General features: G+C 39.7%; 2 protein-coding genes across 3 annotated transcripts in view; both read left to right on the forward strand.

The window, feature by feature from the left end:
• Nucleotides 1–12,126, forward strand: part of LOC139469823 (D-beta-hydroxybutyrate dehydrogenase, mitochondrial-like) — a 25,653-nt gene extending 13,527 nt beyond the window's left edge. For both annotated transcript variants that reach the window (XM_071252124.1, XM_071252125.1), the window contains 5 exons: nucleotides 1,313–1,513; nucleotides 5,920–6,072; nucleotides 6,476–6,663; nucleotides 9,625–9,861; nucleotides 10,457–12,126. In XM_071252124.1, coding sequence (XP_071108225.1) covers nucleotides 1,313–1,513; nucleotides 5,920–6,072; nucleotides 6,476–6,663; nucleotides 9,625–9,861; nucleotides 10,457–10,525 — 848 coding nt within the window. In that variant the 3' untranslated portion in view covers nucleotides 10,526–12,126. The remainder of the gene's footprint in view (nucleotides 1–1,312; nucleotides 1,514–5,919; nucleotides 6,073–6,475; nucleotides 6,664–9,624; nucleotides 9,862–10,456) is intronic.
• A 775-nt stretch (nucleotides 12,127–12,901) lies between these two features.
• Nucleotides 12,902–15,708, forward strand: LOC139468857 (uncharacterized). Its single transcript, XM_071250991.1, has one exon. The coding sequence runs from the start codon at nucleotides 13,056–13,058 to the stop codon at nucleotides 15,129–15,131; it is 2,076 nt and encodes a 691-aa protein (XP_071107092.1). The 5' UTR covers nucleotides 12,902–13,055; the 3' UTR covers nucleotides 15,132–15,708.
• The last annotated feature ends 566 nt before the right edge of the window (nucleotides 15,709–16,274 follow it).

A 16,274-nucleotide genomic window follows, 5' to 3' on the forward strand; every position in this document is an offset into this window, starting at 1 on the left:
AAAGTCCAAGTTGAAGGTCAGCTACCATTTATAACGCGTGTGCCCCCAGTTGGAATCGATAGCGGCCTGACATCTCCTTCCAATAGAAGAGAGGAGTATGCAAATCACATCCTGGTGAATGGTAGCCCATCCGGCCTGCAACGCAAAAACCAACTGCTGCAAAGTTTAGGGTTGTGGTTGACTACGGCTTAGCCGTCTATTCAATTTATCCCACAGATGCTCTATCGGGTTCAAATGCGGGGATCTGGAGGGCCAGGGAAGAGCATCAACGTTGTTGTTGTGTAGACAGACTCTTGTGATCCGTTATGTATGCGGCTGAGCGTTGTCCTGCTGGAATACACCGTTGCCGATGGGAGGACGTGTGGTAGGAGAATATCGTTGATGTATCGTTGAGCCGTAAGATTGCCCTGGATAAGGACCAAACCTATCCTGCCATGATGAGAGATATCCGCCCACATCATAACGCTACCACCACCAAATCTGTCCACTTCCTGTACGTAACTTCCGGCGTAACGTTCTCCCCGACGTCTGTAGACCCAAGCTCTTCCATCCCCTCGACGGAGGAGAAATCTTGATTCGTCGCTGAACCAGACATCCCTCCATCGCAGTTGAGGCCATACCCTGTGTTGACGACACCAATCTAGTCGTTGTTGACGATGTTGTCTACTCAATATGACGCGTCGAACAGGACGTCTTGCTCGTAGACCTGCTGCTCTTAAACGGTTTTGTACGGTCTAGTAGGAGATTCTGGCGCAGTCCGGGCATTTTGGATGCGGTTGAGGTGGTGGTGGTCGTCCTTTCACGTAGGTGGCGCAGCCGGATTTAGCGATCTTGGCGGGGGTGGTTACTCTTGGTCCTCCCGACCCTGGCCGATCACGTGTTGACCCATGCAGTTGAAACCGATCCCACAGCCTTGTTGTGGTGCTGGTCGCTACATTGAAAACCCTGGCTACAGCTGAACAGCATTCGGCCGTTCAAAGTGCTGCTGCACGTGTATTACGTGGATCTCCATGGCCTTTTTGTTAATGCACTGGATGCGTTTTCCCGAATCGTACGTGTTTCCCGACTAATGGTTTGCATGTCCTTGTTGTGATCATTTTGATCCGGGAAGTTTGTCACTGACACTAAAACACATTAAACCTCTTTATTTTGCACCTCTTGGTCCGCTTGTTTTGCTTTTATGGCCAAAAATATGCGTATTGTGTTTCTGAAGAGTATATGTTTATAATTTAACCGGATAATGATACGATGCATGTTTGGGTTTTCTTTAGACATATCACTTTAGGTCATTTTCTATAATTATGTTCTTAAGGTTTTGGTCATCAGTTGGCACAACGTCTGGATGAACGAGGTTGTAATGTAATAGCGACATGTCTGCTAAAACGAGGGGACGGAGCTTCTGAACTAAAACGAGTCTCTTCTGAACGCATGCACGTGCTGGCCCTTGACGTCACTTCCGATAACAGCGTCAGACAATGTGTGGAGCATGTGCGAGGAGTTGTTGGCGAAGCAGGTGTGTATGAGTCATTTTCAAAAGATGTCACTATTTCTGTCCGAACCCATTACAAAATTTAAAAAAAATATATTGACATTGCAATTTGTATAGATTATCACCTGCAAAGTAATGCATCTAGTAAAATGGTTATTTTCAATCATTGTGTCATATTATGTGTTTTTGATGCGTTTTAAATGGGTAAAAAGTGCATTTTTGGCTGTCCCAGTGCATTTAGCTTCAAATTTGAGAAACTGTCATTTTATAAATATTGGCATATATATAATATTACTGTGGTTATCTTATAAAAACGAGATTCATTTAGGAATTTCAGTGTATGATTTCAATCTAACTGATATAATTCCTGAATAATAATCATATATAACACCGTCCTTAGATTTTGTGTCTTTCCTGTAACACTTAATAAAACTTTGGAATAATCAATGATCCCCAATGCAAGGATATCAGTACTTTCTGTCATGCCTAGTACCATTTCCTATACAATAGGAGTGTGATGTGCCATGTGCACCAGGAGACAAATAAGCACTGAAAGTTAACCAAAAAGGTAAGGAAATGATGAGTATTTTCATTTCATGTCTTTCCCATAACGCTATAATTCAATGGAACAGATGCGAAATAGTTATTTCAAGATCCAAGTTTATGTGCCGATTCATGAACAGAAAATTGTGTGAACATTCAGCTTCATGAAGGGACCATTAATTAGTCAATATAATTTTTTATCTAATGATTTGTCTTTCCTGTAACAGTCTTTCCTGTAACACTAAATTCTGTTACAGCTAAGACAGATTTTGTTATGGTAATGACTTTCTCCACTTAATAAGCTATAAAGTAAGAAAACTATTACTTTCTGTTCTTTTACAACATTCCAGCTGAATATTTTTATTCAGCAGTTTGAAAGACAAAGCTGTATTTTATCATTTTGAGCAACATTGTCAGAACATATGGTTTTTATAAGAATTGTGTTACAGTAAAGACATATTTTGTTATTGTAATGACATTTTGCAATTGAAATGTTATAAAGAAGCAAAGTAAATTACTCTGTTCTTTTTCAATATTCTAATTAATTATTTCAATCAAGCAGTTTGTAGGATAAACTTGCACTTCATCATTTTATGCAAAATTATTGAAACACCTAATGGTTATAAGAAATGTGTTACGGCAAAGACAGTTTTGCTTCAGTAATGACATTCTACATTTCCATAAGACAATCAGAATCAAAGTAACTACTCTCTGTTATGTTTGATGATATATTGTACTAAAGGGATCAATGAGATTTTAGTTACTTGTTCCTAAGCTTGCTAAAATAAGTGTTTATGATTTCGGAGTTAATATGGTACCATGGTTATAGAAAAGACAAACTTTACATTTAATATTGAATCATGGCAGTGATCATGAAGTACCTAATAGCTTATGGGTATTTTCTATTTTAAAAGGTCAAACATGTTTTAGAATACGAGTTTTGGAGAAAAACATTTCTTCACTGCACTAAAATTCAACTCTCCACGCTTCTTTATTTTCTGAAAAGGTCTTTGTTGGCAAAGACAAACACTCAAGTATGACAATGTATAGATTTCATTACATCATCAAAATAATTTGAAATTCACTAATGCTGATTTCATGAAGGTTTACTGAATAGCAATGTTTGCTTGACTGGAATACAAAGCAACTCGAAAGTGGAACTGTACAACTAAATTAACCATGGCAATGACAAATGGCGAGCTGTATACTTGTACTATGTTATCAAATGGTAACTGCTCACCATCATGTGGCAGTGTACTTGCTTTTGGGACAATTGACAGAGCAGCAGAAATGACAGTGAAAATAGTCTCTGAACTTGTTGCCAATGAAGCCAAAGATCTTGATGGAAATTTCCAGTCTCAAGGCATAAAGGAAGGATGTCAGTGTAAAGGGACATAACTTGCCACGTCATTATGCTCAGTATTCTGACATATATGTTCTAGGAACTTGTCTCACAGACATCATAGTCCAAAGCATATTTCGACTCAAAACCCTCAAAGTGAAGAGGGACAAGTCTTTTATGGGAATCTGGCAAATTCACACTTTAGCCAATGTTTTGAACAGACCACTACACACAATCTACCCCAAACGTGGTTAGTGAAGGAGAGAAGGTGAAGGCTGAAGATGTTGTTAGAGATAGAGAGAAAGTGAAGATGAAGAGGCTCGTGATGGAGAAAAGGTGAAGGCTGAAGATGAGGCTAGTGATGGAGAGAAGGTGATCGAAGGCTGAAGATGAAGAAACTATAGTGATGGAAAGAAGGTGAAGGCTGAAGATGAGGAGGCTAGTGAAAGGGTGAAGGCTGAAGATGAGGAGGCTAGAGATGGAAAGAAGGTGAAGGCCGAAGATGAGGAGGCTAGTGATGGAGAAAAAGTGTAGGTTGAATATGAGGCTAGTGATGGAGAGAAGGTGAAGGCTGAAGATGAGGAGGCTAGAGATGGAAAGAAGGTGAAGGCCGAAGATGAGGAGGCTAGTGATGGAGAGAAAGTGTAGGTTGAAGATGAGGCTAGTGATAGAGAGAAGGTGAAGGCTGGAGATGAGGAGGCTAGAGATCGAAAGAAGGTGAAGGCTGAAGATGAGAGGCTAGTGATGGAGAGAAGGTGAAGGCTGAAGATGAGGGGGCTAGTGATGGAGAGAAGGTGAAGGCTGAAGATGAGGAGGCTAGTGATGGAGACAATCATCCCAAAGTTACAGAAGACTCCAGAATCATCTCATTGTGAGGTTGACAATAACATTTGGTCTACAGTTAAAAGCCACCTTGAAGGGGTATAATGTCTTGGGAAGACAGCTATAATCTTTCAACTTTCTTCTTAGATGGCTTGATGTTTCAAGTGTTGCATTCCAGGTTGTAGTTTAGATTCTTACTTGCAGTTGAAAGTTGTGTTCTAATTGTAGGCCATGTGTTTTCTGACATTTTCTGAATTGTTCATTCTACAAGTTGACCAAGTCTTTATTGTCTCAAGTATACCACAATTCTTTTACCAAATACTTTCAGTGTTTCACAATATTAGTAAAATTAATACTCAACCTCAAAAACTTTGGATTTGATTGTTGATCATAGAAACCATAAAAAGACATGAAAACTATTCTCTAAATGTCTTTCATGTAACAAAATGTTGTCTTCACCATAACTGTCTTCTATCACATCAGTCTGGAGATTTCACAATGAGATGGAAATATAACAATAACTATATCTAGTGGCACCCCTGTTTGGTAAACCTTTGTTTACTTATGATAGTGAACTAACTAGGCTGACCAAAACTTTGTTTCACATTGTCAGTACTGTAACGTCTTAGGTCTTTCCTGTAACAGTTATAATGTAGGTCATAGGTAACATTCTTCATATTAATCATTTAAAAATATAAATATAACAAACATGTGCATTGCTATTCAAAGTAACACATTTGCTATTACAGTAAAAATGCGGAAACTGCTTGGTGATCTAAAATGTCATTGTATGGTAATTTGTTCTGTCATGTAACAAACCTTTGTCCTTACTGTAACATATTTTAGAATTTATCCTTTAAAAAGTTGGAATAAATTTATCAATATAACTGAAAAAGATAATGACTGGTATTACTTTTGCAAGCATTATTATGTACATGAGAAACATTTAAGATAATCTTTACCACTCTTTTCATATTGATGATATGAATTTGCAATGTCTTTTCTGTAACAAATATAGTCAATCCTGTAACATGCATGTCTTTCCTATAACGCACTCATTTAAAAAAAATATATATCTTAATATGTCTTTAGTTTCCGCAATGAGACATAAGTTGATCACAGTTTATCTTTGTTTATCAAATAAAAAACCTCCAAGAAATCTTGAAAATTTAGAAATCATAATATTTATGTTGAAGGGGTAACAGTATTTCATAGAATTGACACTGAGTACATATTGGTCATTAAGAGACTAAATAAATGCCCTCCATCCTCACTTCAAGTTTAATATACAAAAATATGAAGAAATAAATATGTTTCGTATGTGCTTTTTGCATTTTCATGAATTTTAAACCAAAATAATTCACACAAACATTGTTATGGGAAAGACAAGCCAAGTTTCAGTTGCCATGGTAACTGGTTATTCTTCTTTCAAAAAAGCATCATTAAGACTTCCATTTGATGTTACTGACAGCTTCAGATATTTGTTACTCCATTTAAACCAAAAAAAGATATTATATCAACCATTGGATTTTGTAATTTTGGAAACTCAAATAGTGACATCTTTTGAAAATGACTCATATACAAGTATACATAAATTGCAAGCGTTTATTAATGTTTGTTCATGACGTTTTAGTTTAGCAACATAACAACGAAACATTGCGTAAATTCATTATGTAAATGTGCGGACATCGATGTATCCATGAATATACCTTTCTTTTTCTAGGCCTTTGGGCTGTTGTCAACAATGCAGGAATCATGCCGCTTGGCGACGTAGAGTTCTACACTATGGACGATTTCAAACAGACAGCGGAAGTCAATATGTTTGGCATGGTGCGCGTGACGAAATTCTTTTTGCCTCTCATCAGAAAATGCCAAGGTATATACAGCTGCTGAAATAGGAGAATAATAAAAAGAATAGATATATTTTGCAATAATTATCTTATCCCAATGTATTGTTATCGTCTGTAACTATTATATTTTATTTATTATATTAGTCACGTCACGTCACGTCACGTCACGTCACGTCACGTAACGTCATAACATGTCAAGTCATGTCATCAAATATGAGGGTAATGAGGGTTTCCCCACTTGTAGCAGCGATGGTACCGTGAAGGTAACAAAGGAGACACGCACTGGGAAGGAGCTTGCGTTTTACACATGGCAAGGGGGATAACTCTACTCTCGAACTCGAGCGGTTTTGCCAAATCAAAGATGGGGTTATCTTTTTTCATCATATTTCCAATTGAAAATATGCATAAATGAGAGCTTGTTCGTTTCAGGTCGAATTGTTAACGTGACAAGCGTCAAGGGCTTAATCTGCACCACCCACAGTGCTGCCTATCACATGACTAAATTCGCAGGGGAGGCATTCTCAGATTCACTCCGATTGGAAATGGCACGTTTCGGAATCAAAGTGTCCATAATAGAACCTGGAGACTATGGTGGAGGAACGGGGATGTTGGGAAATGTGAGCTGTTCGATAGTGTGAGTGAGTAGGTTTTACGCCGCTTTTAGCAATCTTCCAGAAATATCACGGCGGGACATGTGAAATGCGCTTCACACAATGTGGAAAATCGAACCAAGGCTTTCGGCGTGACGAGCGAATCACAGAGTATATGTCTGAATTTAGTACACAATTTGACACTATCAACATCTGTACTTTTGACTTCTTTGATAGGCATTTAGAAGTTGGAGTACTAAGTAAGGATAAGAATTTATGGATGAACAACTTCTTTATTACAATTCAGAGCGACATTTCGGTGTAGGTTCTAACACCGTTATCAAGCAAGTGATTCATGTGCAGTTAACATGAATGTTACACAAATATTGCATCTCTTTACATGTACATTTACAGTGTATGGCTAACATCATGTGTAGTTAACATGAATGTTACACGAATATTGCATCTCTTTACATGTACATTTACAGTGTATGACTAACCGGGATTTCATGTGTAGTTAACGTGAATGTAACACAAATATTACATCTCTTTACATGGACATTGACAGTGTATGGCCAATCCGATTTCATGTGCAGTTAACATGAATGTTACACGAATATTGCATCTCTTTACATGGACATTGACAGTGTATGGCCCATCGGATTTCATGTGCAGTTAACATGAATGTTACACGAATATTGCATCTCTTTACATGGACATTGACAGTGTATGGCTAACATCATGTGTAGTTAACATGAATGTTACACAAATATTGCATCTCTTTACATGTACATTTACAGTGTATGGCTAACCAGGGTTTCATGTTTTGTTAATGTGAATGCTACGTGAACATACATCTCTTTACCTGTATGCATTTACAGTCTATGGCTAACCGTGTTTAATTTTTTAGTTGATGTGCTTATTACAAGTTTACATATATATTGTGCAGGCTTCAGTGCCACAGAGATGTGTAATGGCAGTACATTAGATTACATCATAGCATATAATTGTTGACTTCATATGACTGTATTTTCCCGACGCGATGTTCAATACAGAAATACCTCTCCTTCACTACAGTGTGGATAATTAGTAAATCACTACGTTCGTATGAGTCTAATCTCGATTTCACAAAAAGTGATGCACGTCTTATAATTAAACTAAAACCCATGGGTCTGTACTAAGCTTGGAAACCAAGAAGTACGATCACGGCGAATCCTGGAATCGAATTAACGGGAGCCTGGAGTTGTATGAAAAAAATAAATTGACCCCGAAAATACATGAAAAAAAATAAATAAACGACAGACTGTTGAAAAAAAAGAAATTGCCTACCACAAAAATTACATTTGTTTCGAGGTGTTTTTCTTAAATTAGAAATCAGGTTTTATAGCTGTAGCTGAAGAAATATATCTGCTCGATACAAAATCATCCCCCCCCCCCCCCACCCCCCCTCCACCCCCCCCCCCCCCCCCTCCCGACACACACACGCACCTCCCCTCCCCTCGATAAGGATACTGAAATGTTTGCTACTGTGACAACTTACGGCATGGCATGGCGAATGCTATTCGTATGACAACATATCCGGGCAAACAGTCGCATTTAGAGCCACCTGGATAACAAAAGACAACCCTAAATGCTATGTTGTATGGCGAATTGGGCCGGAAACCACTACGTGTTAACGTATAGAAACATGTTACTGGTATTTCCTTTTGGGTGAGGTGAGGTGAAATAGGGTTATCTTCGTGACCAAGATTATTGCACTGACATAGCGACATACAGACCGGTGTGTGTGTGTGTGTGCGTGTGTGTGTGTGTGTGTGTGTGTGTGCGTGCGTGCGTGCGTGCGTGCGGACCTTCCTCTCTCCGCTAGACCACATAGGCGGTCTTTTCCTTTTGGCATACGCTTGCTTCTACAGAAGTGTATTATAAACCGTCCCGAACACTTTACAAATACATGTATCCTTTCCATAAAGAAGTTGAAAATATCCCATGGTTAGAATTTAATAAGAATGTATTCGATAACTGCGGCCTACCGTATGTATTTGAAAACCCATCGGTATTTTCCACGCCATGGCTGGCCTTAAAGGTTGAAATTATTTAGATCTCAATTCCTTCCGAACTTGAAATCCACTGTTGCATCAAGCTCTAGAGGGCCGTATTAGAAGTACCCAAAGAACCAACCTTCATTTGAAAAATATCTTTTACTCTCAAAATCAATATTTCTCCTTGTTATGTATTAATATTCAGGACTACTAATCATAGATTAATCGTTGAAAATGGTTGATGGCTGAACATTCCAGTGTCCACTGTATGGTTCAATCGCTGTGGGAGATGAGTTTCATTATTTATTGTCACGTGAAGCTTTTCTCCTACAACAATATGAACTCTTAAATGAATAAGTTTTAGAACCTGTTCGCTTTTAAGGTGAGGTGAAATCGGGTTGAACGTCACGTCCAAGATTATTGCACTTATATAGCGACGTGCATGCACGTGCATTCCGCAGTTTAACATGAATACCCCACTCAGACACAGTATACATACTCCGAGCCGACCAGTCCTTGTTTAAGCCCCTTAATGCTGCGTAACAGCAAGTACCATCTTTTAACGTCTTTTGGTATGACGCGGCAGGGTATCGAACCCGCTCTCCGGGCGGACGCTCTACCACCAGACCACGGAGGCGGTTTCCAGCTTAGGAAACTTATGACCACTAACAATGTTAGAGATCTAAAAGGCCTCCAAAAATTTCTTAATCAAGTGTATAATACAATTGATAAAATGTATTCGTATCTACGAATCCTATTTTCATTACTCTTGTTAAATCCTGCCATTTTGTACATATTGAAAATTGTATATAATTATATATCATGTACCACCGAGAGTGGTTTTTCTGAGAAATAAATACTCCTATCTCTATCGAAAGTTGAGTAGTCATAACCCGCCCCTTCCCACATTTAACGGGTTATGATAAAGAGCCACTGTATGCTTTAACAGATGGAAATACATCGAAAGAACTACGACAGGATGTGGCTTGAGGCAAGTGATGACGTCAGACAAGTGTACGGCAGGCAATACCTGCAGGACTGCTATTCAAAACTGGTTTCTGCAGCCAAAATCGGACGAAAAGACCTGACCCCAGTCATTAATTGCATGGAGGATGCGGTGCTAGCGGCAACACCTTGTTATCGATATCTGATACACGGAGGAAACAGGACATGTGATATCTACTGCGTGAGTTTGGTTTTGATAATGTTGTTTGTGAACGTCATAACGTCGATAATCTGATTTCTTGTAGCCATCATTAGTAGTTTATTCATATGAGTCATCTGAATAATATTACTGAGTTATCTGTTCTGTTGTGGTTATCTTTTCTTACTTAATAAAAATATGCTTACCAAAATGACTTTTGTATTAATGTGTTTGAAAAAGATTACAGTGTAGCCATCAAGTGCGATCATTGTATTTTGTACTGTCCATCCCAACCCATCCCACCCTTCAACCTCCCGGGACCGCCTCCGTGCTCTAGTGGTGGAGCGTCCGCCCGGAGTCAGTATACTGTGTCTGAGTGGGGTATTCATGTTAAACTGCGGCATGGTATCTCATTGAGCTAGCACTATAAATCGGCATCAGTCCGGACTAGTACAAGCAGCCACACAAACACACACACGTACATGCACGTCGCTATATAAGTGCAATAATCTTTACGTTGAGCGACGTTAAACCCAATTTCACCTCACCTCACTTCAACCTCCCGGTCCCACATCCACCAAAACCTTAGGCCGATATCTCACAACTGAATTATTTCATTGTTCCTATTTATTTTCAGGTTCTTGCTCGTCTTAAGGCGTTTATTCCCACCCCGGTGCACGACTACCTAGTACGGGAGTATCTGTAGACGAGTAGATGGAGAGTAGACACTTAAAAAAAAAATTATTTGGCATTGACGTTTTCATTGAGAAATGAAGATAATCATAACACCAACGAGAAAGCGGGCAATGAAACTCCAATTGTAACTATGTGTATACTAATGAAATTGGGTATCAGTTAGTGGATTCCATGTTACTGTTCAAGGCTGAAATGGACGAGGTTTTAAAAGATAGGCATACACAACTGTCAAAACAAAAGTGATCCTGCAGAAGAATCGTTCTACAACATCAAATTGATCCAAGAGTCGGACTATGAAGGAAGCAGCCCACATCCCGCTACTTCGAAGATGCTGTCAGGATTGTCTGTGATAATGAAATATCAGTGGGGTTTAATGCCGCTTTTAACAGTTTTCCAGTTATATCACGACATGTCAGCTTAATATGGGAGGAAAGCCATAAGTGATGCAGGTCTCGGGTAACGGTAACGGGTATGGTGCTGACAAACCTAGAAACATATTCGGGGCGAACCGGGATTAGAACCCACAATAAGTTTCTGGCGTGCCCAAGGGACGCAACTGTGCACAGCGAATCGCGACGCCTTAGACGACTTGGCCACCCATGCCCCCAAATGAACTGTGAACACGAGTAGGTTCTGTGTTTAAGATCAGTGATCGTAGTTCGGTTTCTAAGGCGCCATGTAGTATCAATGAGACTGCTAACTTCGTTTATCCGTGTTCATTAATAATTTGAGTGTGATACAGTTCTCACAAACTTAAAGTAAAGTAACAGTAAAATGAAGATAAGTTCCAGGTCTGGATATTGAGCGATCTATCGTGTGGTGGTGATGGTGAACATATTTACAATCAAATGAAGCCGATGGTGTCCACCATTATGCCCCCGTCTTCGGCGTCGTCCACAGATGTCCAGCGAGTGCATTTATACCCCTAAGTGAGAAGAAGAAATGGTAAAAAACGGAATCACATAATGTTTAGATGTTATTCCGTTCGCATGATGGATGTGACAGACAAACTGACACGGTCAACAGATTCATCACGATCGCATGTCACCAGCCTCGTCACAGGCCCTGACCACATATAGTGCTGGAGCCTATGCACAGGATGATATTTCTAGGAGAGCTACCATTAGGTATAATTTAACATGAACATAAATCTGTATTCGCTGCTCTTATTAGGATGTTTATGTTCGGGTCAAGACCGCAACGATCGAGGAAACGTTAGGTTTGATTAGTAGTGTACACATTGCATCTGTTACTTGTGTTCTTGTTTTCGTCATATCACTCCTCAAAGCAACACAGGTCGCCGGCCTATAGTACTTTCCATCACAACCGGCTGATCCTCTCCAAATCATCACGATTCCATTCTCACCATCTTCTCAGCTCTGGCAGCTGTTGTCATCCCTTTTTCCGGAAATTAATACTCGAGGGATCTTTAAAAGAAATTTTAAGTTAACTTTAAACACAAACTTTATTTTCGTAACTAAAGTTATGTTTCAGGTCCTTGAAAGACATTTAGAAGTGATACACATGAGGAAGAGAATATATGGATGTCAACTTCTTTATTATGAGGAACACAACGTTAAAAAAATTTTCGGTATATGTGTTTACTTCTTCATCAGGTGAATGAATGCTATGAGGCAGAGAGCATATATATGTAGGGATAAGTAATAAGATAACAAATAAATAATGATGAAGTTGACATCCATAAATTCTCTTCCTTACACATTGCATGTATCACAAAAAAGTAATCAGCTGTGCATAAAACTATAATTACATATACGTTCTTATAATCAGTAATCTGACTGTAGATAATGTGGTATGGAACAAAATGAATTACATAGCAAACATGAGAAAGCAATCACGTGTAATACAAAGCCATACAAACGAGACAAATCACTTTCCACAATCATAAGATATCTAAGTCCATAGTACGATTCCCACTGTATTCAAGCAGGAGTTTACAAATCGCTATCAAATAGTGATGATACCGGTTTTCTCTAAAAGTTGCACGTATCACGCCCCACCGGTGACACGCTTGCATCAAATGTGGAAATGTCCTCCATGTGTCTGCCATAAAACCCTTTGAAAGCTTTATTTAGTAAGACGTTGAATGCTGTAAACCCTGATCAAACAACTTTTAAGAACGAGTCGTATAACGTACTTTGAAATCTTCTGATCAATTTTTGTGATATGTAGTCACCAAAGGCTGGCACTGCTTGGAAATTGCTCGACATATGGGGAAGGTTGGACATGTGTCATGTAAATGATGTATGATAATTTATTAGAATGATGAAAAAGTAATTTTTAGCGATCAAACACAAATATTTTATAGCTACAAATGCGAACGAATGACAATCACAGAAAGGCTCGATCGGGAGCCTGCGTGTAAGGTAGTGCTGCGTAAGTGACTGTGATAGGCGGAGCCAGCATTGTGGACCCGGATTCGCCAGATTACATGTAAGACATTCAGTAGAACACCAAGCTACAAATTCTCCCTTAAGGACAGTCTTGCACAACAACGCTTCTTGTATAAGCTGAGAACGATGAGTGCAAGTCTGCTGACTACCCTGTTGTTAATGGTGATTACTAGTATTTCATGCCAGGTGCTAGTAAATGGTATAATCACCACTTCTCATGAGATTAATATAACCTGCGAACAACAGTGGACATGCAAGAATCGACCAAAACAGGAAGTTCAGCCAGGTCAGTACAACAGCTCCCCGGGTTGTTTTTGTGATGACATGTGCACAGTTTTTGATGATTGTTGTGGCGACGCTGATCTCACAATACAAAAGCCAGTAAATGCCAGACTGCAGGACAATATCAAGTGTGTTGACAATTGTTACATTGATGGAGGCGTATCACTCTACGTTGTCCATGAGTGCCCCGATGGCAAGAACACAGCTGTAGCTGAGCAATGCAGGAAAGATCACACAAACGATCTCTTTCTTCAAACGCCGTTAACAGGCAAGAAGACAGGTCTTGTGTACAAGAATATTTTCTGCGCCCAGTGTCATTCGGAAGATGCCGAGTTTTGGAAGCCTCGGGTCAATTGTTTGAGCCGGTCATCACTGAACTTTAATGAAACGACCCCATTCAATGACGTTCTAGCGAATAGAAAGTGTAAACTACAGTTTCATCAGCCAAGTAATACAAGCAGCTTCCGACCATGTTACACAAATATCATTACCTCGTGTCTGTCGGGAAGTCAGTCATTAAGAGACAGGTGTACGAACGCATCTAACCGGGAGCTGGTGTTTGTTCAAAGCAAAATATACCTCAATAAACATTGTGCTGCATGTAATAGTAAAATGTCTGCAAAATGTGATATGCACTATGTGCCATCTTCATGTGTGCCCTCGTTTCATGACTTTGGAACATACTCATTTTCCATTTTGCTTGATATAAATATAAATAGCGGGACGATGGAAAAACGATCCTTTTTCGAAACAACAACCACCAGCTTCATACGCCACAATAAATGTTCGTTTGGAGAATATTGGGATCCGTTTTCAAACGTGTGCCGTTTAGTCCTCTGTGATTCCAATAATGCAACGTTCACATGTGGATCTCAACTGAAGCAGGCAGTTGGTATTTTCGAAACTTCCCCTAACGACACCATCACCAATTGTTCAATTATTTCAGTTGCTTCAAGAAAAGGTGACTCGCAAACAGAATTGTCGGAGAGCATCACTTCTCGTGACGACAGGTGCATCCCTCCAACAAAACGTAAGATCTTGTATCAAAACACTTCACACATTGAAGAAATCGTCAGTCGTGTAGGTACAATACTATCAGCTGTTTCACTGTTTATTACTATTGTGATTTATCTGACTTTCAAAAAGTTACAGAACCGCCCCGGACTCTGCATTTTGTCACTGTCAATTGCTCTGTTTACCGCAGAAGTATTGATGACGTTAGCCCCGTACACAGAAACACAACCAATAGTTTGCAAAGCGTTCGCCATTGGTATGCACTACTTTTTCCTGGCAGCATTTCTCTGGATGAACATCATTGCTGTCGATGTCTGGTTTACATTTTCAAGATGTCTCGTGAGAGCCAGGGAACCAGGAAAGAAATGGAAACGATTTCTGACGTACAGCATGTATGCATGGATGTCCCCTCTTGTTCCAGTCATCTCAGCCTTGACACTGGACCTAGTGGATTCCTCCTCTGTGTATTCTCCTGGATATGGAAAAGGAATTTGTTGGATTACAAGCAAGTTGTCACTCTTGATCTTCTTTGCTGCACCGCTTGGCATGATTGTTGTCCTGAATACCATCTTCTTCATCTGTACATCAACCATTATTTGTTCATTGAAGAAGTCATCTGCTCGGATCCTTGGATCTGAACAAAGAAGCGAGTTTCTTGTCTACGTCAAGCTGTTCCTTGCGATGGGGATAACGTGGAGTCTAGGGTTCCTATCAGCCTTTGTCCCTCATCCAGTTACCACGTACCTCTACATCGTCACCAACACCCTACAGGGGGTCTTCATTGGGGTCTCCTTCATCTGTACCAGAAATGTTCGCCTCCTACTTCGTCAGGCGTTCGCCCTAAACCGACCTTGTATTCCGGGATACACAAATAAGCCTTTTCCGTATCCCAGCACCCATATGTAGATAGACTGTTGACCTATAACATGTCCTGCATTCGTGGAGGTGTGGAATTTCAAATATGAAAATTCGTTGCTTAATGCACCTGTATGATTCTTGAATATTCAAAACAACCTTACAACTACACACAGCACAGAAGACCAAAGTGTTATAGTATTCATGCAATGCATGTAACATTAGGCATTTTTCGAACTGGGTGAAGTACAATGGGTTTTTTAATATATCTTGCCATGTTTGCTTTTTGTCATGTACAGAGTGATGTCGGTACCTGTGTACATATTCAAACACCCCTGACTCTGTTTGTTATGCCGCACTCAGAAATACTCCAGCTATATGACGGCGGTTTGTAGACAATCGAGTCTGGAGCAGCCAACCCAGTGACTGTCACCACGAGCATCGACCTACGCGATTGGGAAACGATAACAAGCATCGATCAAGTCATCGAGCCTGACCACCCACACCCTGTCGGTCACCTCTTTCGGCGAAATGGGTTTCTAAAGACCAATTATTACCCGGAAAGTCACGGGATATTTGCGGCTGTTTAGAGGGGAAGTATAAAGGAGGGTATTACATGGAACTAAAAGAATTACGAAGGATATATATATATATGTTCGTACTGCAAATAAATCTGAAAAATATAGACATTCTTTGTATTTAATGATGTAAATAAAAGCGACAAAACCTTTTCCACATTCATAAGAATCCACTGTACGATTCTGACCATATCACGAGCATGTGTTTATCGAAAAGGTGAGAATGTCCGCCCCACCGGTGGCACGTGGCACAAACACATGCAAAGGCATGTCAATCGTTCAGGTGCAAAATACGAGAACACAGAAACGGTTAAGTTTAACGGCACTGACACTGAATATATATTCGTAAAGAATACTTATAGACATACACCAGGTCTGGAAAAGAATCTTCATTTCATGCTTACAACATGATTTACCTTTCTGTCCTTAAAAGATGAAATATAAAGGTGACAAATACACAGTTTACTGCAAGTAGCTTTGTTCGAACTAAGACTTAGCCACGACTGAGCAACTATAACTCGCCTCAAGTTGTGATGAACAAGGTATTTCCCAAACACAACGTTGATATACATTTTAATAAATCATTCATCTTTTGTTCTCACACTCGAAAAGACCC

The sequence above is a fragment of the Haliotis cracherodii genome, unplaced genomic scaffold, assembly GCF_022045235.1.
Source record: "Haliotis cracherodii isolate W230 unplaced genomic scaffold, xgHalCrac1.p SCAF_2, whole genome shotgun sequence".
In the NCBI taxonomy this organism is placed as follows: Eukaryota; Metazoa; Mollusca; class Gastropoda; order Lepetellida; family Haliotidae; genus Haliotis; species Haliotis cracherodii.

Excerpts from the sequence above, each read along its gene's own strand:
- LOC139468857 (XM_071250991.1), top strand. The coding sequence starts at position 13,056 with ATGAGTGCAAGTCTGCTGACTACCCTGTTGTTAATGGTGATTACTAGT.